The sequence below is a fragment of the Oreochromis niloticus genome, linkage group LG10, assembly GCF_001858045.2.
Source record: "Oreochromis niloticus isolate F11D_XX linkage group LG10, O_niloticus_UMD_NMBU, whole genome shotgun sequence".
NCBI lineage: Eukaryota > Metazoa > Chordata > Actinopteri > Cichliformes > Cichlidae > Oreochromis > Oreochromis niloticus.
In genome coordinates, this window is record NC_031975.2 from 26,511,296 (window position 1) to 26,537,975 (window position 26,680).

The window sequence follows — 26,680 nt, forward strand, 5'->3', positions numbered from 1 at the left end:
TGTGCTTGACTCTGTGCCAAGGACACCAACACAGCTCACACTTAAGTTATACAAAGACTGATGTTGTGTAACACTGACCCCAGTACCCTGTAGCCCCGCAGTACTCCCGAAAAGATTGCCTGGGGAAGCTCACAGATCCATAAAACGCATGCAAACTGTACAGTCAAACTCCTATGACCCCTCCAGGAGTTCTGCAAAGGCAATGAGCGGGGTTCACATATTTCAATTAACTGAACAGCCTTGGCTGGAAGAGTGAGTGGAAGAGTTTTTTCCTTCTACAGAGTTTGACATAACTGATGGCCAGTAAAAAAAAAAAGGTTTTTGGGCCAGTGATGGTGTTTCCACTAACTGCAGTTATGTGTTCACCTGTGAGACAAACAGCTTTATGAATGTTATTTTTCTGGCTGTTGATGCTGTCATTTAAATTAAATGAAGCATTTCAGGTAATAAAAATCATGTTTTTATTGTCATGGTCAATGACTCCGGTCATACAGCATTTCACTTTCATTTGAGACTGTAAAACATATTTAAGAGCATGTGTGAATAAAATTAGTCACACATGGCCACACATATTATTGAATACAACCTTATTAGCCTGTTTATCTCTACGAAAAAGCTGCTATCACAGCTGAAGTGAAGATGTTACTTCTGCAGCTTCTCGTCTCTGACATACAGCGGGCAGCAAAGATGCAACAGCATCAACAACAATGAACCCAGGTGGAGTGACAGAAAACACTAGAGTCGACAACAGCTGTGATCACAACCAAAACCTCTGTTAGTAAAAAGCCAGTGGGGTTCTTAATAAAACCAACTTTTCAATGGAGTTTAAGGGAAAAGAAAAACAGTCTTTGGTTAGATTGCCACGATCACTTTCATTGGCATTTCCCTTGTAATTTTTCCAGGCTAACAGTGTCTATCCTCTCCGCAAGTCAAAAAAGGGGCACGGAGTACACTCCATTCATTTCAAAGCTTGATCAGCTTATTTTACCCAACAGTGTATGAAGTAGGAGAAATTAGCTTCTTAAACAAAAGGCTAGTAAAGTTGACATAAAATACTGACACTGCACTGTCTAGTGGAATGTTAACCAAAGCTCTGTAAGGACAATAAGCTCTTGAGCATGACAGAACAATCAGGAACAGATATACACACTGCAGAAAAGCATTAATTTTCTCTTCTTCTGCTGATGTTCTTTCCCTTCAGCTACAAACTGGGCTTATGAAACAGATTAATCCTGTTTCCGTTTGTTTGACTTTTCACAATAAACCTCTTGAGCACCAGACACACATGGGCAAACACACATGTAAGGTTGCTGGTTAGATAACTACAGATGAGTCCCCTCTTTTCACAGAGCTGGTGGACATTCCTCACAGGGCTGCAAAACCTGAACAGAGAGGGGATTTTCAGACATTCGACTGGCGTCTCTAGGAAGCTGTGGGCAAAAACAACAGAGCGAGGAGGAAACGAGCCAGCGGATGGCTGGTGGATGCCGTTCTTCTCTCTGTTGTGGTGTTTTTTTCTGCGGCTGGTTTCCATTCATGAGCTATCTGGCCACATGAGAACTAAAAGCTTTCTTAAGGCCACATCCTCAACCTCACTGTCATATGGTGTGTTTGGTGGGCTGCATCGTAACAAATAAATGTATTTTTAGCAACAGAAATGACAAGGCAGCACAGCAGCGATGCTAACGAGCATCAGTAGTGGCGTGAAAAAGACGACAAAGAGATTTACTTACCTGGGCGTAGTCCCGCTCTATAGCTGCCCTCTTTTGGCTAAAAGTCCTAAAGAGAAGAAAAGGGAGTACATTTGTAAAACAGCACAGCACAATTATGGATAGGACAACATACAACAAATCTACTGTTTTCATCCATAAATAAAAACAGGATTGCAGAGGCAGAATGAGTTGTGTTTACTTGAACTTCAGATTTTCTTTGCCAGTATATACAGATTTCAAGTCAAAATGATCTTTCACTGTCATCTAATAACACACAGACATACATTGCTCTCATAGCGTCAGTATGGTCAGAATGACACTTTGAGGAACGTGCCAGTTTGTCTTCTTCTTGTTGAGTGTATGTACCTGTCATTGTGGCAAAATGTGGTTCTGGAGAGACCTACTACAGTGGGAATTACCACAAAGTATTATTGGATTTGAATATACAATAGACTGATATATCAGCATGGCCAATATGTTGGCTGATACTAGCTATACACCTATATATTGATATTATATTGGTATCCTTTCCATTAGTAAGCACTCAGCTTGGCTTGACTCGGTTTCAGTCATTTTTTCATTACAATTGAGTACCACCTGAAGGTGGATGGGGTCGTCATAGCAACGCAGCCAAAAGTCACCACAATGGAGGACGGCAAAGCGATGGTATACTTGCTGCTTGCTCTAAGCCTTTTTGTCAGATCGGGCGTCAACAGAACGCATGCCACCAATTGGCTAGTCAGTGGCGTCACACGATGAGTCATGAGAGCCTCCTACTTTTGCAGAACACAGACTCTCTTAATATTGCACCTTAAAATCTAGAAACAATAATGTAAACATCAGGTAGCTTCTACTGTTGTAAGACACATTTCTACTAGATATATCAGACAAGTTCACTCGAAAACCCCCCAAAAAATAAGTCCACAGCTAGACCTGCTAATTTTAGCCACACTAACATTAGCAGTAGCTCATAATCAGACATGCAATATTTGTACACATGTACAATTGAATGAGTTGACTGATTTTTTTTCTTCAGTTTAACTGGCGAGTTGAGGAACATTCCTGTTCAAGACAAAGTCACGACACTTGACAATAAAAGTCAAAGAAATCATTAAGAATCTGCTGATGTGAACGTATCCCACATATCCCATACAAAGTATCCCATCCAGCATTTTGCAGATATTTTATACCCACATTACTAGAGTTGGGTACAGGAACCTGGTATTAGGCAGGTATTACAGACTAAAGCACTGATCAGTTTTGACCTCAGTATTGAAAAATGATTGTGGATATAGTGAACTTTGTCATCCACGTGTGAACGCAACATTCTTTTGAGCTACTACACAAGAAATGCTAACATAATTGCCTCCTGAGAAGTCATTAAACCTATATAAAGATAACAGTGGCAATAACATCAGAAACCACCAGAATCTGAAAACATACTGTGATAAAAAAACCACTCTCAAACCTAAATGACCACGCTTCCTGATTATTCTTAAGCTTTTATTACTCCCCCCATTCCACGCCATCCCCTTAGCTGCCGCCCTCTTTCTGTGATAATTAACATGGATGTTTCTAATGACACCATCTAGAAAAAGCCCTACATTTGTATCCTACATATCAGAGGCGCCGCTCTTTTTTTATTGCTTTTTCAGTTATGGTTTTCTGTGAGATGCTCATGGAAAACCAGCACTTTTTACTCACAATAACAGGAAGTTAATCACAATTCAACTTAAGTTTATGCAAAGTCTAAGAAAAGAAGAGAGGTCAGTGCCCTGGGAAAAATTCGAGTGCAGCAAAATCATCATTAAGTCGTTAAACATGTCGAGACTTGACTTCCATGCTCCACCCTGCCTCCAAACAATCTGTTGTACTTCCTGGGAGCTTCCCTCTCTTCCTCTTCACTGCATTTTCAAGGCTCCCTTTATCCACTGACCCCCACACTTACTTCCTGCCATTTTCCCAACCAGAGCTTTTGCTGACAGCCAGACGTAATTTCAAGTTTGCTGAATCATTTCTTGTCAGTGATTGAGGAGCGACCCTTAAAAAACATCTGTACCAGCAGAGTTTCACATTGTTCCTAGCTGAGTAAAGTTGCTCACCCTCCCACAGCGAATGGTTCAGGGTAGTCAGAACATCTGGCAGCTCTCTGTGACCTTGACTTCCAGCTGTTTGGAGGTCCACAGCTCCACCACCAACCACAGACAGGAAGCGGGGAGCCAGTAGGCTGTCAAATCTAAGGCTGATGATACAACCACAACCTTTGGCTTTTAACTTTTAAAATGCCTACGCATCTGAACACAGAGCTCTCTGTGTCACTATTTGTTTACTTGGCCCGATCCTCAGTTTTAAAGACTAATCCACTTTGACTTTTGGATTTGGTTTCTTTAAAAAGTGAAAAACAACCTTCAAATAGCCTCAGAAAAACGTAAGAAGAAATAATTGGTTTAATTTCTACTTTAAGGTATGTAAAACGAAAACATGAGAAAGATAATACAGAATAAAATCATATCATATTGTCATTTTGTAGGTAGATAATGGTGCCATTATCAAGAGATTAAACAAAAAAGAAAGCAAAGATTAACAAAAACAAGGCTCTGGCTATAAATTGATTTAAATTAGTTGCAGCTTTTGGCAGAGCTAAAATGTGCTTAAATGTGTTCTGAGGGCTCAAAAAAGAGGAAAAAAAGGCAAATAAGAAAAGCAACACATTTTGGCCCACTCCTCTGTGCTTTGAGAGACTGTAATTTCTAAAATGTTCATAGTATAAAAAGAAAACTTGCATCCCACGAAAAGGTCATTGTTCAGAATAAATCTGCTGATTCTGAGGAGCTTTGACTGACTTTTTATGGACACTTATTCATTCACATATTTACAACAGCAGATCCCTGAATCGGCACTGAATAATGGCTTACAGTTATGTGTTTTTGCTGTAGCCCGTACATGAAGCCAGAAGTTTGCTAACTTAGCTAAGCACAAAGCTTCACTTTGTCCAAACATAACCACAAACAGGCTAATTTTAATGTTTATAGACACCAGCTTTGACTAACCAATCCTACGTGCCAGGAAAAACTATAAGGAAAAATTAAAAAATACAATGCAAATTTGTGTTTTTAATTTAGTGCTTGAACTTGTGGCAGTAGAAGGAAGGAGGCTGGGTATGTGCACAAGTGTGAGGGTAAAGCATGAATAAATGCAGCCATATAGATGGTGATCCGTTGCAAAATATAGGCAACAAGGAGACCACCTTTGTAAAATAAATAAATAAAATAAAAAAAAAAAAGCATGTGAGCAGCAATCAGCTGTTTCTCCAGTCCCCATTTGGGAGAGCCAGAAGCACATGAACCAGCTCTCCAACTGCTGCAGGGTCTCGTTTGTCAATCTCAGGGCATAAGAGGGACTACCAATACCAGCTGTAGAGCAAGGATGGGAGACCTGCTGGAGAAGCAGCTAAGAAGCTGAGGACCTGAGGAGTGCCATAACAGCAAACGAGTCAGATGTTAAGGAAAAAAGAGATGGGAAAGGTCACAGCAAGCTGTTTAGCCGCGACTGAACTCTCTACAATTTTTCATTAAGTAAACGTTGAACAAATGAACTGGAGAATCATTCACATGGTGGGGAATTAAGATAAACTCCATGAATTGTGATACACATAACAGGAAAACCTGTGTCCTTGTTTCAAATATCAAGACCCTTCAGTGAGAAAATGATGAGTTTTTTGAGTATATGGTACTATATATCCCCAGACATACTTGAGCAGCCTGGTCAAATAAAGTCTGTGTGTGCAAAACACTCCTATTTCACTATTTCATGCACATTCATTTCATTTCAGTGCAGTGAGTCTTTTAGTTTCCCTCCTTTGTTGTCATTTTCATAGAGAAATATGGAGCAGAGAGCAGAGGAGAAGCTACAACCAAAGCCAAAGATTTTGACCCTTAAATACTGGAATTTAAACACACCCTAAAACTCAGGCAAGGATGTTAGAAGCTCTGTTCCCAGCAGCAGCTCTCTCGTGAATAATGCAATAGCTTCCAATTAGCAAATTATAATAAAATACCTCTTTTTTAACTGAGTGCTGTCACTTGCTGTGATCATGTTAACGGAATTTTTTGGGCTGTTTCTAAGGTTGATGGAAAAGAGCATGAGGCTACTAGATTAAAAGATTCATGGCCATGTTCGTGGAAATGCTGTAATTACTTTTAGAAGACGAAGAGCTTTGCATATGAGGACCAGTCTGAAACTGTTTTACCTCTTCAGAAAAATCATCTTGGCATTTAATAGGTACCCTGTGATACACCTGTGTTTGCTTACCTCAGGTCTTCGAGCAGGTCACACTCTGTCTGGTGTTTGATCTGTAATCTGCTCATCTGCTCAGCATGAATGTGTTTCAACTCCTGGGTGACCCGGACCTGAACAGGGGAACAGAACAAGGCTCATTAGAAACACCTTAAAGCTGTCTTCTTCTTCTTCTTAACCTCATACAGGGAAACCAAGGAGATTTCATCTGGCGCAATCACAACAGGAGCACCTCTAGAGGGTAGATTCAGCTTAATTATGAGCTGATTCAGCTTAGCTCATAATTGGCATTACTGGAAGTGATAACCATCGTTATCAAGCAGTACCTGCGACCAGTGAGAATTGGTCTCTCTGGGTTTCTAATTGGATGTGAACCAAGAGACCAAGAGTCTCATTACTGACCACCAGGAGTGTTTTGAACTTGTCGTATAAATACATATGAAATGTACTTATTAATATCAACTGATTTGGAGGTTTTGTCTCATTATTTTGGTCAATTTTCCACTTTTTTATTACAACTCAAAAGTGAAAATCTGTTAAAAAAACAAATCAAAAATCAAATGTGATCATTTTATTTTAACATTGTATGATGTTCAAAACAATATGCCCAGCCAAAATACAAAAAAGCAACAACGAGAAACCTGAAGCAAGATCAATGGGTTAGCAACATATGTTTGCTTAAAGTCAGCGTTTTCGGAGAGCTCTTCTTACCTGGCCAGGTCACCATGACAACTGAAAGCATAACCTACTCCGCAAGAGGTTATGTTCAGAGTTTTGGTGTAAAACTTTTTGGGGGGGTTTTTTAGCTTACAGCATGTTCTCAGTGTGTTATAGATTCTCTGTTGCAGGACTGCATGCAACCTGTTGAGCTGTATCTTACTAACGACACAGGAGGAATGCAGTTCTGTAAAGTTGCAGAAAAAAAAGCGTGTCGCAGAGTCACTGGAATCTGCATGCATCCAGTTGGTTATGCAGAAAATGAATGTTTTCATGCTTGGTTCTAATCTGCTGCAGGTCTATTTTACACAGCTGGACACATTTGTGCAACATTTCTTTCCTGATTCATTACAGCTTTATTTTTTTATGGCGTATTGTCTTAGATCCCTATCACCAGCTCCTCTGATAATGTTTGACTGATGTAGGTGGAGAAAGTTAAACCACCATTGTGACACCAATTACTTTCGGCCAGGGGTGTCGGTTTTGTCGAACCAGATAATGCATAATAAAGCCTGGCCATGTTGAATCTGATGTGTTTTCCAAGCTTCTGAAACACAGGCAAACACCAAAATTTTAAAATAACCACTTCATCCTCTCACCATCAGTGCACTTCTGGATATTTAGCTGACATCTTAGTAAAAATATATATGTTCTTAACTCATTCCCATCCCACATAATTCACACGACCCGTCACCCCGTTTTCATTTTATAACAAAAACAAATAACTGAAAATATCATAAGTAAGTTTAATAACACGATGCTTAACACATCTTGCAATTTAATTATAAAGAAATGACTTACTGAGAGCTAGTAAAAGGTGGAGAAATTAGTTAACTATTCCAGTCATCAGGCCGAAAAGCAATCAACTATTCTGATGATCTATTTTTGTTTAGTCTGCGAGCAAAGAGACAATAAAATAAGCAATCTGATGATACAATGTAGGCTTTGAGGCACTTCTGATGGATATTTTTGATTTTTTTTTTATGCTTTATGGACCAAAGTACCACACAAAGGTAGCATACTGATCAATAAAGAAATCAATGTTGTGTCTTTAGTCTAAGATAATTCTTTAGATAAACTTTTAGCTAACTAAGAGTCCAAGGAACAGAAAATAGAAAGCAAAGCCTCATTAGTGTCTTGTTTGTCCAAAAATGTCAAAGTAATCTGCTAATAACACAATTACAAGCAGAATTACATTTGTTTTATTATACATTTTGTGGCTGTGTGAGAATAAATCATTATTATTAATTAATATCTTCTTACAGATATGATTCACTATCTTTAGGTTTAACCTTGGGTGTGAAACTATTAAGTACAATAAAAGGGAGAGCAGGCAGGTGCCTTTATTCCTTTATGAGCGAGTACAGAGGCCAAGAACCTCAGCTAAAATAACATAAACTGGATAGAAAGTCGTCAAAGATGCTTTACCTTAATAAACAATTTGCAAAAACATAGGAAAAATCCAAAATAATCAACACTGCTGCCACTGTAAATGATATTTTCAAGCTATCAGTATGTTAAACGGACTGCTTGTGTAACAGTTAAAAAGCTTTTCCCTAGGGCATCAGCAGGAAAAACACAGAATTTTACAATTACATCACCCTTCATGGGGGTCATGCAAAATGTCCAAACACATTAAAAAAATCTTTAAACGCTCCATAAAGCTCCAAATACCAAACAAAAATTAACCAAAAACTAACAGCTTTATATTTACAAAATGTCCTGTGGTTAAAAAACTGCCCTGCTGTTGAGTCTTGTTATTGAAATATGATCCCACATGAACATTTTTTCGCATAGAGGCAGACTTTGCTGAGATTTGTTTGCTTTCATGCTTATTTCTGTAATAAAACACTTAGAACTAATCTATACTTTAACACCTACTGAGCTGTTTTAAGCTTTAAATACACCCTTTTAAGCCAACGAGTGCTTTTCTTCCGCACACAGACTTTTTGTTAGAGAGAAAAAAATTCCACAAAACTCCGTACTAGTATCTGTCAACTGACTCTCCCGGAGCTACAGGAATATTTGCATCATAGTTCTTAACTTGACTTGTAAGTTTTACAATAAAGTTAGTCCTCCTCTTAAAATCGGCATACATAACAACACAACTTATATCTGCGTTGGATAAAATGAGAACCTTCTTCCAGCTTTTCACCCCCCAACTCTGCTCCTCTTAACTAGCGGGTGGCAGCGGGACAGGAGGGAGCCAAAGTGGCATTTACTTGAACTTAAGCGTTGCTTAGCTGGATCAGTTTTGAGCCGATGTAAAACAAAATCTCCGTAATATTATTTATTTGAACAATACAAACTTTTTCTTAGATGTGCGCACCTTTGCGGATGCATTTATTAATTTTAGCTGTCACTTTAGCAGGACCCTTTCTCCGTTCGAGAGGGAACGGGGCACGTTAACGGGGCTATTCTCCCTTCTAAAAAGTGGCACATGGGAGTCTTTTAAAACAAGTTTTCCTCTTGTGGTGGTATTTATAGAGGTAATGAAAGCAAAATGGACATATAAGCAAACAAACAAGGACATATTTGGAGAATAAAAAGGGAGTTTCTTCATTTAAACTGGGCGAAGAGCAACAAAGCATAAATTTCCAACCATTAAATATGCACCAGTCCGTCGAAGTAACGTTAGCTCAGGGGGCTACAACGGCAAAAACTCACCTTTCTCGGCGGAGGCTGCATCCTTGTTCCTTGACATAAAAACTACGCAAAAGAAGGCGAAAGTATGTCTGAAAAAAGTCTGTCCAAACGCTACCACCAAATGATAACGGAAGAAGAATATTTTAGCAGGCTCAAGCGGCCATGGCGAGTCCAGCAAGTAGTAAGTTGAGTCCCGTTGAAAACACTGTGGCCCCAGGGCGCAGAAAACACTGCAGCGAATCAAACCCAGCGCAATTAAGACACACTTCCCGGCAAACTTTCAAAATAAGAGCCCTGTTCTAGGAACCATAGAGGCTACTTCCGTGTAGAATCTCGAAAATAAAAGCACGCTCGGTCAAAAGTGTGGTTTTGAACAGATATTTTAAGGTTTTATGTAAGTTATTTTGTAATTAATTAACACATGCTTAACACATAAGACACGTTAAACATGGGAACATAAGATTTTTGCATATATATCTATATCTTCTTCTTTCGGCTGCTCCCTTTTGGGGGTATCTATCCATTTACCTATCTAGCTATTCGTACGTGTGCTATAAAAAATTTTTTTTTCTCTAATAAATAATGCTTAAAAATAATACTACAGTTTGTACCATAATTATTATTATACTTAATAATAAGATTACAAGCATATAATTATATATTTGTGTAGCAACAGCTGGTTTGAAGGCTCTAGATAATTGTCTTTGTAAACACTGACATTTCTTTGTAATGCCAAGGAATTAAATTTCACTTTAACTGAACTTTTCCGGTAAGGAGCTGAATAAAGGTTTAAAAAGCCAAACATTTTCCATAACAGCCTGTAAATTAGGTTTAGTATCTCTGATACTAAGAATACGGTTTAATTTAACAAGCAGCCAAAAGGCAGATTAAAGCAGAGAAGGAAAATAGTGTTGGCTTAAGGGGGGTTAAAAATGTCTAATTACAAAATATTCTCTAAGAATTCATGAGGAAGATAATGTTTCCATTGTCAGTCTAACAGATTTCAAACTTTTGATAAGCTTTAATATGCTGCAAAGACATTGGCATATCCCCAAATTTGTCTTGCAGCTTGCAAAATATAAGAATGCGCTCCAGGGAGAAGAAATGGATCCACTCTCTCCTTTCTGATTGGTCCTCTTCACTCACGTGGCAAGCCACTGCCTCTTTGATGATGAAGATCGCGCCTGCAGGATCATAAGTGCGATTTCCTGTGAAGTTTTCAAAATAAAATCATGGGTTTTTTGCACCACGTTTTGTAGGAGCGGCTTCAGTAATGTATGAATTTTAAAATAAGAACGAATATATAAATATATAAAAACAAATGTGGAGTAATATTTAAAAGTTATAATATGTAAAAAAAACACAAAAACAAAGCAAAACTTCGTATAGAAATAAAATGTGTAAGAAATAAATGTTTCAAAAGCCCTCCAGCTCCTGAGTCTGCGACATTTTTTTTTAAACATACACATTTTACATTTAAATTTCTTTACAAACATACTGCGCATCAGGCTGGATTATTACCATCAATGTAGACATTAACATAATTAAAATGTATTAAAAAAATTAAATACTATATAGGCATGGAATGCGTCACATTACAATTTATTTAAAGACAAAATGAGATATGTTTTATGTTTCTTTCATTGAAACAGGTGTATACCTAAATAAATTTTATAAATCTATTCAGTTATTTAGTAAATATTTGCTTTCTGATTTTACATTTTTCTACACAAAAAAGCTGAAAACATAAGATTTGAAAGTTTGCTGATTAAATGTATCTTAACAGCGATGACCCCAGCATGTATTTCTGAGAATTGCATTTAAGAGATCAGTTAATTAATAGATTAATCAATACACGATTATGCTATTGTACATTTTATATTTTACATTTTTGTGTTTTGGATCACTGACTGAATCAAAAAATTACATAAAAAATATACGTACTTATTAACTATCAGCAGGGGATAATTAGCTGATAACCATAAATGTTATATAAAAGCTATATAAAGTTTGTATATTCATGTGTGTGGGGGTTCATTTAAACACTGGACACAGGAAAACATCAGCATCATGCACATTTCCTGGATTCAGGTGACTTTTTCTGCTCCAGTGTGTGGATATCAGCATCAGTTTGTTGTGGAAACGCCCTCTTTAAATGGGCATCGGTTCAGATTCATCTTAAATTTATTCAGTTAAATTATATTCCTTTGGACTTTCAAAATATATCACACTTTATACCTGTGTTGTGGAGCTAAACCAGTGGTTCCCAAACTTTTTTTGCCAGGCCCCCCTTTTTTACAAGAAAAATGTTCGCGCCCCCCCACCACCTAACCTAACCCCCCCCACAAACACATCCTCCAAACACACACACCCATATTTTGTTTACAAACTCCATTGCGGTTTATTTCACACCTCAAATATTTAGTAAACAATTAAGCAAATACAAGTAAACGGCAATAAATTACAGGTAGTAATAAAATATACTACTAACTCTTTTACGCTGCGTCCGCACCTACACGGGTATTTTTGAAAACGCAGCTGTTTCTATGCGTTTGGGCTTTTCGTCTGCACATAAACGGCGTTGCGATTCACCGAAAACGGAGATTATTTAAAACTCCTTTTTTTAAGTTTATGTGTGGACGAGGATTACAGAGTTCGTCACGCAACGTCAAAGGTGTGTGCCTCTTTTCACGTCACGCTGTGCGCCACGTTATTCTTTACATGAGATGAATTGCAGAATGGCAGATAGAGACAAAATACTGTTACTGTTAATCTGACTATCTTCAGGTTTTACACGCAGTTACTGTCCCTGCATTTAGAAAGGCAGAGGCGTCACGGTGTAATTATTTTACGTGTAGCTGTTTTTTTTTTCCTGTGTAATAATATTCAACATTGCTATCAATACATTTTTCAAAAAATGTCTCTCTGTGCAAAATGGGTTCAAACACATAAACAGCTGTGGGATACTGTTTGTCCGTGATGTGAACAGGGGGAACAAATTATGGCAGGATCAGCCTGATATTATTTGTATCCCACTGTAACTTTACTGCATAAAGAGCTAACATGTCCAAAATGTCAGGAGTAGTTAGTCATTACAAGAAGTGTTTGTGAACTAAAAATCAAGAATGTGGGATCCTGTTTGTCCGTGATTTGGAGAGCCCAGCGCTGCTCCCGACACAGGGAAACTAATTTTGCAGGGGAGACCTACCTCGGCACTTGTGCAGGTGAAGCCAAAGGGAAGATATGCTTCACCATATTTTCCTGTCTTTGGCTTGGAAGGAAGTTGGTTTGGAAACATATTTGGCGATGCTTCATCTCCTGCTTTGCGTTTATGTGGGAGCCCCGTCAAAAACCTGTCCACAGTGTCCAAGCGCTCTTTTTTTTTTTCTTTTCATACCGCGCCCCCCTGCAATGGCTCTGCGCCCCCCCTAGGGGCGGGCTCCACACTTTGGGAACCTCTGAGCTAAACAATGAAGCCAACAAGAAAAAAGGGGTCTGCTACTGTTATTTTTTGCATCCTTTGCAGAATGCATCTTGTTTCTTTTGTATGTGGGGTGAAATCTGGACATATTATATATCTACACACATACACAAATAAAAAGTACAAATCAGATTCTCTAATTGTGGGACAGTTTTGAAGATATGAAATTAATCCGTGTGATTTTTTTTAAGGGGGACAAAATAAAAGTTTTTAAAGCCATTGCACTGCCCTTACTTTAAGTAAAATTCAACTTGGAGCGCTTTTTATTGTTAATGGTTGCTTAGGTGCGGATTTCTAGCTTCTGAAGTGTCAGAAAAGGTGAATGCATCACTGCTTCCCACACTAATCCACTAAATGGTCCAGATTGGTTCTTTTATTTTGAAGGACGCTGAAGTGAAACCGGTCGTGCTGCGTGTTTTTGTCTTTGTTGACAGCGCTGCAAGGTTAGACCGTCACTGCTGTTATGCTAGAGGAAGAGTAAAAGTTTGCTCACGCTGCTCTTGTTTTGGTTTGCATCGCGTTTCACTTTAGCTAGCCGATTAGCTTACTGAAGCCCAGCCATGTCTGCCATGTGGCGGCGGCTGCAGGTGAAGGTGGGGCCGGCTCGTGGATTACTCACCTCCACACAGGTGGCACGTCGATCCACATGGCTGAACGGACAACTGTCTCTATGTCAAAGCTTTAGCACAGGCACATCTCTACGAAATGACTTCTTCAAAGGTGGGAGTAACCAAGAAACGACTGTTATGCAACTCAGCAAGTCAGCTTACATTTAGAAATACTAAAATTATCAAATGGTTTGTGTTTCTATAAATATGTGCAACTTTTAGGATCCTGCTAAACAGTTTTAATAAGCTACTAGAAGCCTGTCTGCAATTCGGTTGCATACAATGTTTCAAATAACAACTTTTATAGTTCTTTGCACTAAACTACTAAATGATTTGACGGAAAATTCGAAAGGAACTTGGAATTTGGGTTGAAGTGTTTGTAATGTATAAATAGTTTTATATGCCGAATTTGAGAGTGGTAGCTAAAGTACCAGGAAGCATTTTCATTTCTTAGCTGAAAGTAAACATTTGCAAGTAACCTTGAGAGAGTGTAAAGTTTGGGGTTTTGTGGCTCAGATCTGGAGACCCATATGGAAGCTATGCGGAAGAAGGCGGTGGACGCGCTTCCAGGGAGCAGCTGGACTCCTCTGGAGATCAACCCCAACCTTCCACCAGAGAGGGCGGACATCGTGATCGTCGGAGGCGGGGTGGTGGGCTGGTCCATCGCCTACTGGCTGAAACAGAAGGAGATGGTGCGCGGAGGGGTGCGGGTCCTGGTTGTGGAGAAGGACCCAACGGTGAGGGACTGAGAGTTAATGAGTGTAGACTAGCAGTGTCACTTTCTTCCTTTCAAAATTTGCATGATTTAAATCTATTCAAAGTGTCAGGAGAAAGGATCATACTGTGCTCATGTCCTCCCTGCTGTTCAAACTAATCCTCAGCCTTTTCCTCCTCATATTCATAAACTGCTCCCCCTGACTGTCCGCAGTACTCCCAGGCCTCCACAGTGTTGTCTGCTGGGGGGATCCGACAGCAGTTCTCCCTGCCGGAGAACATCCACCTCTCCTTGGCCTCTGCCGACTTCATGAGGAACATCAATGTAGGTCACTGGAAATGAACAATGAGGCTTTTAATCATTAAATGTGACAGAACATGTGCTTTGTTAATATGTGAACACTTTGTAGCCATGCCAGATGAGATCAAAGAGGACCTATTATACTTTTTTTCTGTCATACAGTGCTGTGAAAAAGTTTTCCCCCCTTCCTGACTTTAGGACTTGTATGTCTCAGATCATCAAACAAATTTTGATATTAAATACAAAATGCAGTTAAATGTTTTATTTAAAGAGTGCAAACTGTCACACCTCTGAATCCCGTCAGGACCATCTCGGCGTGTTGAACGAAGACCCCATAGACCTGCAGTTTAACCACTCGGGATACCTCTTCCTGGCCAGTGAGGCGGTGGCTCACATCATGGAGGAGAACTACAGCACCCAAAGGTATCAGGCTCAAGAAACCAGTGCCCATACCACAGTAAAAACCCACAGTGTGCAACGTCAAGGGCCCTGAACAGTCATTTGCCATTATTAATTTTCAAAGTTGCAGTTAAGTTTCAAAATGTCCTGATATATTTACATTTTGGAAAGAAACTGAACTCATAAAACAGCCATACGTTTATAAATTATACATTTTTCCATTTTCAGTCCTAGAGGAACTACAATGGATTTCTGTCAGGTGCTAGAAGGAATCAATAAAAACACAAAGGACATTTTTCATCTTAAGATTCTGTGATTAGTTAGTTAGTTTGTGAGTTTTGGGGATATCAGAAAGCTAAAACTGAACTCATTTCAGGTACGCTGGAGCCAAAGTGTCTCTTCTTTCTCCGACACAACTGAAGGAGAAGTTTCCATGGTTAAACACAGAGGGCGTGGTTCTTGCTTCATATGGTGAGTGCAAATAAAACGTGAACTGAAGGCCTGTAATCATTATCAGCAGCTGGGATGTGTCTGAATTCAGCTGTGAATTGACTGTAGAGTACATTCATTGTTGAGTTTAGACTCAGCAAATGTATGCTGTAGAAAAAAACCTAATTATTACATACGGTTGTGGTCAGAAGTTTACATCCACTCATTATGGGCATGAATGCCATGGTAATTTGGGGCTTTTAATGATTTCTTGGAACTTTTCCTTTTTCAGAGTGGAATTGGGTGCACAAGTTTGATTTTTTTTTTTTTTTAATCCACACAGATACAAAAGTATCCATAGAGGCTCAAATATATAAATATAAATTAATCATAATATTTTAATAAGTGGTGCTGAAGCTTCTACAAGGTCTTTTAACCAGACAAGGTCGAGACCTGTTAGCTTCTCATCACTGATCATGATTGACTACAGCTGTTAGAACAACAAGTCTAAGATCATTTTGTAAGTAAGTCCAAGTTATTCAGATGTGTCACCACTTTACCAAGATCTAGAAGAACCAAACAGGCTCGAACGTGCCACGAACCAGAAACTGCTGGAACACAAGCGTCACTGTCCATAGTGGAGGAAGTTTTACGTCACCGTGGACTGAAAGGGTGCTGACCAAGAAAGAAGCTCCTGCTCGAAACCGGACACCTTCAAGCTCAACTGAACTTTTTGGGATGGATAAAGCAGGTGAACGTTAAGCTTCTGGAAATGCCTTTCCAAAGATAAACCTCAACCTGATTAAAAATTTGTGGACTATGCTTAAAAGGCACATCTGTATTAGGAAACGCACCAGAAACACTCCAGCCAGAAGCTTGTGATGGTTACCACAGGTGTCTGGTTGAAGTACAACTTGCTAAAGGATATTTAAACAAATATTAGTGGAGGTGCATGTATATATTTGAGCATGAATGCATAGGTTTTGACCTGGTGAAATCCAAAATAAATAAAAATTTGTGCACCCAATTCTTGTTTTTTACATTTCTTAAAGGAGTATGTGCTACATTCATCACACCCTAGAAAAATAACTGTTCAAAGAAATCATTAAAAGCCCCAAATAACCATGACATTCATGCCCATGACGAATATGTGTAAACATCTGATCACAACTGTACATTTGGCTCTGAATTTTGTTCTTATCTGTTTGTATTTAACTGAGCTGGATATCTGCTGTTTAGTGTTCTGCAGACTAAAGCTAAAGTGCTTTAGCTCGTGGCACCTGTAAATCCCATTAGAGTTCTGATTAACGCCTAAAGTTTTGACTTCCTCTTCTTGGAGAGAAATTCCACTGAAGTTGAAAACAGTCTGCAGCTCTGACCTGTGGCAACCAGTGTAACAAATACACGCCAAATATATAAGTGAAAAATAGGCGCAAAAGCATTAGTTAATCTGTGTTTGCACACCCAATTACATCACTGGATTCCCATCCAGCCAAAAATCCCCAACACCATCATTTGGGTCACGATTTTTAAGAAATCTGCAACACTTAAGCAGAAGATTAACTGTGATATATGAGCCCATGACACACTCTTGTTTTAAGACCTTAGAAAAACTAATCTGAGTAATGCAAAACTGTGGCCAACAGTAATTTAACTTATCAGGGCGTCTGACAGTTCTTTCCATCTGCTAATAATAGATGATAGTGGTGTGGAGTTGCCTAATTATTCTCCGAAAGCCCAGTTTTAGATCCTGATTTGTCTTCTTTTGTCACACAGTCAGTAAGAAACGGGAAACTATTCACATCTCAGCAGCTCCAGCAATGATCTCAATTATCATTATTACTTATAGTATATTATAGTACTTAGTAGTTTAGTATTGTATAGTATTGTAATATTTGAGAAGTATTATTCCCTGAAGTCTGGCATCACTTATTGATAATCAGAAAACCAGAAATGTTATTTCAAGTGCCTAATGTCTTTATCAAAAGAATGATTTAAAAGATAATATGTGCCAGTTTTAGTACTTATATCCAGTTGTTCATGATTTCCTTGTAATATTAAGTAATCGTGCGCACCATTGTGAATGTTTGTCTGATCTTCTGTCATGCAGGGCTGGAGAATGAGGGCTGGTTTGACCCATGGACTCTGCTGAACGCCTTTAAGAGGAAGGCCATCTCCATGGGAGCCATTCAGTGCTGTGGGGAAGTCACAGGTTCGTTACAGCGTCCTGACAACTAAACAAACAAACACACACCCACACACACACACACACACACACACACACACAGGGGAAATACGTCTGCTAAGAAGTTGTTATAATCCTATTTAGTGCTTAAGATTTATCATTTTTGTATAAACCGAATGTTGTGTTATTGAATTATTCTGCAAAAATCAGAAGTTTTCATTTGTGCGACATCAGTCAGAATATCTATAAAATTAATAAGAATCTTCACTTATACAGAACTTAAATGAATACATTGTAAGAGTGTATTTTAGCTGTTTCTAATAAAAAAAAAAGAAAAGATTATTAATATTATTAATATTGTTGCCATAGGCATGTAGCTGTGGACACAACCCAGTCATTTTCATTTATACTAGCACTCTTAACAAAACAAACAGACCACAAAATCAACAGCAACCGGTCCGTTCTCATTCCATTAATAGTGATTCGTTGTCCTCGACTCACCTTGTTCTAGCATAAGTGAGATGAGTCTAAAAACTCATTTATTCAACCTGCATGGTCAACGTTATGAAGTAGTGGATTAAACCCCCCCCCCCTAAAAAAACCCACAATCTTTTCCTAAAGCTCAGTGGGTAGTTTTTAGTGCCTAAACAGAACCAGGGGGGTGAGAAAGGGGGAACAAAGTGATCCCACTGGGAAGTGAAACGCTGTCTCCTTGCTTTTAAATCTGGAGCGTATGCCCCCCCTCAAAAAAAATAAGAAAAACAAAACATAAAAAAACCCTCCAGCTGCTTAGCACAGGCTTTGTAGGTCTCTAAACCAGGACGTTTATCCCTTGGTGACTGATGTTGCCACAGCTGGAGCCTCAAGGCACCAAAGGACACCCTGTGTGTTACACAGAGATTGAGGTTGCGTTTTACAAAACTGTGTTATGTTACACAGGGATCCGTATAAAAAGAATTCACTTGTATCACATATTCAAACAGAGCAGACCAATAGAATCAGAGGTTTTCTCTGTCTTAAGAAGAGATTCTAAGGAAGTCTCTGACTCTGCTGACCTGATTTCCTCAGGCAGTTTTCTTCATGGCTTTAAGGTAGCTTTAGAGAAATATTAATCTTACATTGTTCGTTGGATGAGAGCACAGACAGAACAAATGGAGGGACAAGATATGGATGTAGAAATTAAACTTTGCTTTAAAACTGTAGTTACTCACCATTTTTTGTAGTTTTAAAACATAAATTAAGTAATATGTTTATGATAGATAAGCTATGAGGCAGTAAATAAGCAATTAAAATCATCTCCATGTGCATCATTAAAGTCATATACACATTAAATGAATGAAATATGATCCAATAATGTATTCTCATTTATTCTAAAGAATTAGTACATTTACTTGAGCTACTTTAAATGTATTTTAATGCTAAAACTTTGGTTTTGTTTGACTTTAACTTACTTTTATTGCCACAAAAACAGTTGAGTTGAACTCAAATTATTTCCAGGCTCTTGAGCAGTGATGCACATGAACATTGAAATCCTGCACTTGGATACCTAGATTTCCCATTGGCCCCACATGCCACCATTCTTTTAATTGATCAATTGATTGAAAAAAAATTATTTTCATAGTGAAAATCTGATATTTTCTGGCAGCAATGAAATAATTTAGCTGATTAAAAACTAAAAAAAAAAACAAAAGGAAAAGGAAAAAACATATTTCAGAAAACAACATGTTGTTTGGCAACTCTGGGCTTCCGTACGGGAATATTTTAGTTTCTACATTCGCCTAAATAGCGACAGGTTCCTAGTTGGATCACAACAGGAGACAAAAATCCGGCATTTTTGTCTCGGGAAGGGTGTGAAAATTTTTCTTTGTGTTGAAAATTGGTTTTAATGTGTTTCTCACACAGAATTTAAATATACGACAAACGTGATGACGACGACTGCTGGAGAAAAGCTGGATCTGAGGAGAATAAAGTCAGTCAAAGTAAGTGGGACTGTAAGTGCTGCATGTCTGTGAGTTTAGCGAAGCGTGTAAACCTGTTTATTTATCATTCTGTGTGATCGCCAACATGTCAGAGAAGTCTCCGACTTGTACCTCCCTCGGTTTGGTTCGCTTATGTTTATGTTTACTAAGCTTTAGAGGGGAATTCTCAGTTGCTGTGACACTTGTGCAGTGCAGTGTCTTCAACTGCTCAAATAAAACTTTATTGTATCATTAAATATACTAAAATTATTGCGCACAAAAGCTCTGCTGATTCTCAATGAACGTGTGAAGTCTGAACAACAACAGATGGTTGGCATGTTCTTCAAATCCCTTCAGACCATATATCAACTGCAATTTCTTCCCAGGTGACCTCGTCCTGTTTAATGTGTCCCACACCGCCTGATTACTGGCACTAAGTACCTCATAAATTTGTCTTGTGGTGCTTTTAATACCTTTTTTTTTTTTTTTTTTTTTTTTGCACTAGAGCACTAAATCCAGGAGGGATTGTGGAGTGCAGGCAGGAAGGAGTCAGAAAGGGAGGCCATAAAACTTGTGAGCTGCATTACGTCGTTAGAAATGTGTCTTAGGACGACTAAACTGTCTGACATCTGTCCGGATGAGGCAATATTACCATCAACATAGAGATCCTTCACTGCACAATATATTACCAAAGGATTATTATAATCTGTAGACTAATCAGTCTTTAACCAACGTTTCCTGCATGTTCACTGAAGAAACCTAGAAACATATTTCCCAGAGGTCATCAAATAGCTCTCTGCAGTTTTCTGTTACCTCAGGTCAAAGTCTTGCTCTTCCCTTAAACAAAACTAATTTGCAACAATCAGCCACTTAAAAACTCTATTGCTATTGGTGTCTTTCTGAGCAGCTGAAACAGTGCTGTCCTGTCTGGGACATAGTGTGTGGTGTGGGATTTCTGGCACCAGGAATTTGGTAGTTTAAAGTTTGAAGGGTCTCCAGGAATGAGAGCAGTGGTGGAGTGCACCTAACAAGAGGATCTGGACATTTCCTGGTGTTCTGGGAGTGATTTTCACCTTCTGTCACGAATCAACCTGAAAATACTTCATAATATATTCAGCAGAAACAGACTGACCTCTTAGAATCCAGGAAACAGGCTCTGCTCTCGCCCTCTTGCTGTGTTGTCTAAGTGCATGTTGGTCCAATAATGCAGCTTCTCTAAAGTCACGCAGTGTTTACCTGATTCATTACAAATAACTTTAGACCCGTCGCCTGGTGAGGGGAATAGAAGAGAGAGGCTGTTTCTGAAGTATATTCACCAGTCAGCTAAAACACACAAACTCACACACATTAGGCCTTATAGTATGGCTTGGCACTTGCCTGGACCTCTACAATAGTAAGACTTCCACAGTACAACCCTGTGGATTAGACCAGTGGCCCCTGGGCCACGGGGTTTGGGGGTACCGGTCCGTGAGTCATTTGGTACCGGGCTGCGAAAGTTGAGGCTCGGGTGTGAAATTTATGGTTTTCAGGGTTTTTATCTGTTTTTATCGCTATTTTTTTATTGTTTTTATCGTTAACTTAGTTTCTCTGGGTCTTTTCCCGTGTGTTATGAATAAATCCTCTTTTTTTTGGTACTGGTACTGGTTTTATTTTGTTGTATTTATCAGCAACACCTTAAAGGCCAGCCTGTGAAAATATTGTTGGACATAAACTGGTACGTGGCGCAAAAAAGGTTGGGGAGCGCTGGATTAGACCACATCCCTCTATATACAGGAAGAGACGACAGACAACAGGGATTTAACTATATTTAAGTTTTTGGGATTTATAAATTACAGTCCACTTTTAGCTTAAACAAGGACTTTAATTTTACTCCTTATTAATGAAGGTTGTTTGTCCTTTGAAATGGATTCATACTATTTTAAATAATTAGTACGGTTATGTTGTTTATGGAATTTTGATCTCAATTTGACAAATATTGTGTGCTAAAAAAGGATGTCTTTAACCGGCCAACCCTTAAATTAGAATCATTTTGATCTGTGAATTATGCTGAGCTACTCTGCTAAGAGTCCAAGAATGAAAATATGGAGTTCAAACTCCAGCTGACTGATTAGCACGAAATACTCCTGTTAAAACTGTGCACTGTATCAGAAAAAGCACAAACGTTAGTTTTAGTTAGGGGTCATCTTCAGCGTGGTCTTGTGCATGATGGGTAGAGGAGGTAAAAGTACATACATTCTGTACTTGTCTCTCCCTGTGAAATACAGCAGCTGGACCTTTAGCTAGCAACTTGACGCAACATGTTAGATCTTTATGCGCGCTTGTCTTGTGTGTGGCTAGCGAGATGCTGAAGTACAGCGGCCGCAACTTATGGACACCTGCAGTCATGCCGGTGTTGTGCCAAAAAAATAAATAAATAAAAACACCGGCCCACTTTAACCTCTTTAACTATGCCACACAGTTTTTTTTGCCTCTTTCATCTCTTTTTATGCCGCATCTCCTGGTGATTAATACACCAGCAGGACTGCCTTTCATGTGTTACTGCTAAGACTCAAATCGGTTTGATGTTTGAAGGCTCACAGTGCCGTGAAAAAATAACTCCTCTCAAGTACGTCAAACCAAAATGAATGGGCCTGTTTTGAAAATGTAGGGAGTAAAAGTAAAAAGTTTGTACTTCTTTTTTTCCCACCTCTGATGATGGGATGTCTGCTTGTGTCGAGCAGGTGCAGATGCCAAACAGCCTGGAGTACCAGCCAGTGGAGTGCGCTATTGTGGTGAATGCAGCAGGAGCCTTTTCTGGTAAACTGACCGAGATGCTGGGAATTGGCTTTGGCCCCAAGCAGTCCATCGCTGGAATCCCACTGCCTGTTGAGCCACGGAAAAGGTAGGCTATTGACTCGAGGGGCTGCTAGAGTTTTCTTTGAAAGGCAGCGCCTCATACAGCGAACCGCATCAATACCAGACAGCTTTTTTCAGACTCTGCACCCTGAAAATTGAAAAACCGACTTCATGCCGCTGCCTGTGAGCGTCTACCATCTGCAGTCTTTTCATTTTCTCTTGCTCTGCATCGTTTAGGCTACAGATAAAAATGAATCTAAGTAAGAGTCAGTCACATCATTTTAGTCGGCGTGACCTGGACTGTTTGAGTATGTATGCCATCAGACAAGTTTTATTATTCCTCAGACTCAAGCATTCTGTGTAAATGGTGGCTTTAGATTTAGGTAGAGCCATTGCACCCCTGCTGCCAGTCCCAAACTTGGATAAATGGGTGTGTTTAATACGAAAGGACATTCACCATTAAATCAAAAAATGAGATTTCCATACCAAATCAGTCTGGACTCGGCTTAACAAAGACCACCTCCACTGGCGTTGGCTAACAGAGTGCTGAAGTGCTGTGCTGCTGTTAGCTGAGGACAAAGGATGCTAGGGATAGGGTGAGATGTAGGGAGGTGATTTGCTGTGCTGAATCTTAAAGGGAGCAGTCGAAAGAAGAAAAATGTAAACAGGGAAAGTTCGGATACTTTATAATACAGCCTGCACCCCTAATAGTGCTGTACAATTATAATGTAAGGAGAGGATATGATTCTCTATAATACAGCCTGCAACCACAATAATACCGTACAATTATAATGTAAGGAGACGTTAGAATTCTCTAAAATTGTAATTATACAGCACAGTGCAGACTGTATTATAAAAAAGCCTACCCTAACCTTTATACATTGCAATCTAAAAAAGGGAGGTTAGGCTAGTCTATAATATGGCGTGTATCCTTAATAATATTGTGTAAATACAACTTAAGAAGGAAAGGTTAGTATAGTCTATAATATAGCCCACACCCTTAAAAATTTGATGTCATGAAAACATGAGACGGAATTTTTTCGATACTTTTTTCTTCTATTTCATCTAAAACTCCCAAATGTTGCTCCCTTTTTTTATTGTACCCGCATTTTACGTAATCATTGGGACATGGTATTTTCAGGTATTGAAGGTTACCTCGCATGAATTCAGAAAAACCACATGTTAAATGAAAATTTCACCTTAAGCTGTGGGCTGTGTTTTGAAAAGCTACCCATTTCTGTCTTATTTGCAGTCTGTTAAACCTCCACTAAATCTTTCCTCGTGCCGCCTTGAACGGCTGTCAAACCATCACATAAACATTTTATAAGACAGGGTTTTGAGCTCTCTGGGTAATTCTTTGTAGACACTTTTCCACGCAGAACAGAGTAAATGTCTGATCACTTTCAGGCCAGAGAAACCTCACTTACATCTTGGCATGAAATGAAATATCAGCTGATATAATGTCATACTGGATGTACGACTCTGAGCTGTTTACTTCGTTACTGTTTTTCAGGTATGTGTATGTGGTCCACTGTCCTGATGGTCCCGGTCTAGACACTCCTTTCTTAATCGATTACTCAGGAGTCTACGTCAGGAGAGAGGGGTTAGGTGGGAACTACATCGCCGGGGCCTCACCAGAGGAGGTTGGTTTTTATCTCTGAGCTGTTTCCTTGTGTTAACATTCAACAGCTGAGCAAATCATGTCGTTGTTTGCACTGGTTGTGTGTCCTCAGGCGGCAGAGCCAGACGCCAGTAATCTAGAGGTGGACCACAGTTTCTTTGAGGAGAATGTCTGGCCTCATTTGGCCTTTCGAGTTCCTGCTTTCGAGAAACTTAAGGTACAGCTGGGAAAGTGTGCTCACCCATGTCATGTGGTTACTGCCAGCATTACAGCATTATTATCAGCCAGAACTGATTTTATTTTGAAGCTTGCGGATTAATTTTATTGTATCCCCACTTTAAGTGAGTTAAATTTAAAAAGAAATGTATCTTTTCCAACACAAAAACAATGATTATGATCTCTCTTTATCACTTAGAATAACATCATTTGTCCTCACATTCCTCCCCTCAGGTGACCAGTGCCTGGGCAGGTTTCTATGACTACAACACCTTTGACCAGAACGCCATCATCGGTACGCACCCCCTGATCAACAACATGTACTTCGCCACGGGCTTCAGCGGCCATGGCCTGCAGCACTCGCCTGCGGTGGGTCGCGCCGTGGCAGAGCTGATTCTGGACGGAAGCTATAAAACGCTGGACCTGAGCGGCTTCGGTTTCAACCGGATTCTGACTCAGGAACCCAAGCTGGAGAGGAACATCGTGTAGCTGAGCTGAACCCTGGACTCATATCTTTCACATCCTGCTGAAGCCAACCAAAGTCTTATTTTTGTAGCTGGGAACACAACTTTAATGACAATTGATTTGTGAGATCTGGGTTGTATAATTTCTACAATCCAGATGAACAAAAGCAAAACCTCAGTGATTTAAGAAAAGGCCCAAATATGACACATTTCCAGCCTTCAGGAGCTGCGGGAATTATGTCTCCTGACCATCGGGGGCTACAAGGAGGTCAGAGTGGATAGATGTGTCAGGATATTATTAGACATTCTGCCAGGTAGTGACAAAAACAGATGGATAGGTGCAAAGGAATACACTGACAACATCAGTGAGAAGAAATATAAAATAAATAATTAAAAATAAATAATTTAAAAATAATGAAAGGGCCTTTTAAAAGGTTCATTTTTAAAGATTTTAACACAGTTCTCTCAACAGCAGGCTCAGAGAACACATATTTGGTTCTTTAAATGAGAGTTTTCATAGTGCGATCTTTCTGCACTGAAAGACATAAATGAGTCCCGTATCTTAAAGATATTTATATGGGTTTTTTTTCTGATGTGTAGCTGACGTGTGATTTAGTTATTAAAATTAAATTATTTGGCTTAGAGCTGTCACAGTCTCAGATCTTCACTACACAATTATCACAGCCAAATTGTGATGATAGGTGATACTGATAATAATGCAATCAATTTTACAACTTTTTGTTGTAGTTTATGAGCAGATAATAAGGAAAAAGATTGCAGTATTAGTGATCTCACTTTTTACATTTTAAAAATTACAACAACAACAAAAAAAAAAAAATTAGGATATTTATGGATATTACCAAAAAATAGTGAGTAAGTATGCCCTAAATTTTACTTTTTCAGCCTGGATTTTGATACATTTGTTTATTATATTTAAAGATTTTGAATTTTTCCCAATTCTCAGGCACACAAACTTTCAGAAAACACTATTTAAGTTCTTAGTTGAAATTAAACACAAAAAAGGCAAACAGTAAAACTGTTGCTCAGACTATGTTATAAACCATAATAGTAAAAGTGTCATATTTCACTCTTTTTGGTCAGTGGTTACATACCTGTCCTTTCTTTAACCCCTGTGTTTGCTGCAGTGTTTCTTATTGTAACTGACATCTGATAAAATGTATTTTAATGCAATTGTGCTCTTTTAGAGCTATGAGCTCATTTCTAGGGTGGCTCTGGATTTTAGTGATGCAACTATGTTCTCATATCTTTTCTTTTTTTTCGTTAGTGTTGGCGTTACCCAAATATGTGATAACAACCCTGGAATATGCCAGGTGACTGTGATGTTACACTTCCTACAAGATTTTGTTTGAGAATCAGAGCACCTAGTCTGCTCGGGGTCTTTTATTTTGAAAACTGACTGGCTCCTCTGTGCATTTCAGCTGCTTCTGTTGCAGCGACTTTGGTAAACAATCAAGCGTTGAATTGAGTGGGCACCGTCAGCCTGTCACATGGCCACGCCCTGCTTATTGCCGGGATGAGACCAAAGGTGTGGTGAACTGAATTATCCTTTAATTTCAACTTTTTCTGTGCATATAGAACATTTTTTAAATCAAGAGTTTTATTGTTTTAAATGATCATTTGAGTTCATTTAATAATGAACCCTACTGGCAGCACCAGTGTCTTTTATTAGTCTGATTTCAGAGGAAATAATGTTGCTTTCTAAAGAAATCAGCAAGAGGAACCACTGAGAATAAAGTGGAAGGAAAGAGATGATTCTTCATTAGAAGACAAAAAATATGCATGGAGGTGAGCCAGCAGCTGACTCACTCCTGATATAGAATAACAGGAGGAACTTCTGCTTTCCAGATTTCCACTGAACTTGGCTGTTTGGTACCGTTACGCAGTCGGAACGTGCAAATTTAGAGTGAAACATCATCAGATGCATATGTGCTGTCGCATGCAACGGTTTAACTGTGGTTCATTTAACAGCTTTATATACTTTTTGTGTCTTTTTCTAATTTGATCACTATACTGTATGTGTGTTGTATTGATCAGTGTAATTACATTTTTATCAATAAGACATTTTTCAAGAAAAACG

The 26,680-nt window shown here is 39.0% G+C and overlaps 2 protein-coding genes across 2 annotated transcripts in view; one reads left to right on the forward strand and one right to left on the reverse strand.

Moving 5' to 3' along the window:
• Positions 1–9,634, reverse strand: part of LOC100710078 (F-BAR and double SH3 domains protein 2) — a 42,575-nt gene extending 32,941 nt beyond the window's left edge. Inside the window, exons 1-3 of the mRNA XM_005458261.4 lie at positions 9,393–9,634; positions 6,024–6,121; positions 1,734–1,779 (exon numbers count right to left, since the gene is read on the reverse strand). Coding sequence (XP_005458318.1) covers positions 1,734–1,779; positions 6,024–6,121; positions 9,393–9,413 — 165 coding nt within the window. The 5' untranslated portion in view covers positions 9,414–9,634. The remainder of the gene's footprint in view (positions 1–1,733; positions 1,780–6,023; positions 6,122–9,392) is intronic.
• Positions 9,635–13,222: 3,588 nt separating this feature from the next.
• On the forward strand, positions 13,223–26,678 carry foxred1 (FAD-dependent oxidoreductase domain containing 1). The gene is made up of 11 exons (XM_003453450.5): positions 13,223–13,572; positions 13,977–14,197; positions 14,389–14,499; positions 14,780–14,898; positions 15,251–15,345; positions 17,414–17,515; positions 19,391–19,467; positions 22,167–22,327; positions 23,795–23,924; positions 24,015–24,119; positions 24,353–26,678. The coding sequence occupies exons 1-11, from the start codon at positions 13,413–13,415 to the stop codon at positions 24,605–24,607; spliced, it is 1,536 nt and encodes a 511-aa protein (XP_003453498.1). The 5' UTR covers positions 13,223–13,412; the 3' UTR covers positions 24,608–26,678.
• The last annotated feature ends 2 nt before the right edge of the window (positions 26,679–26,680 follow it).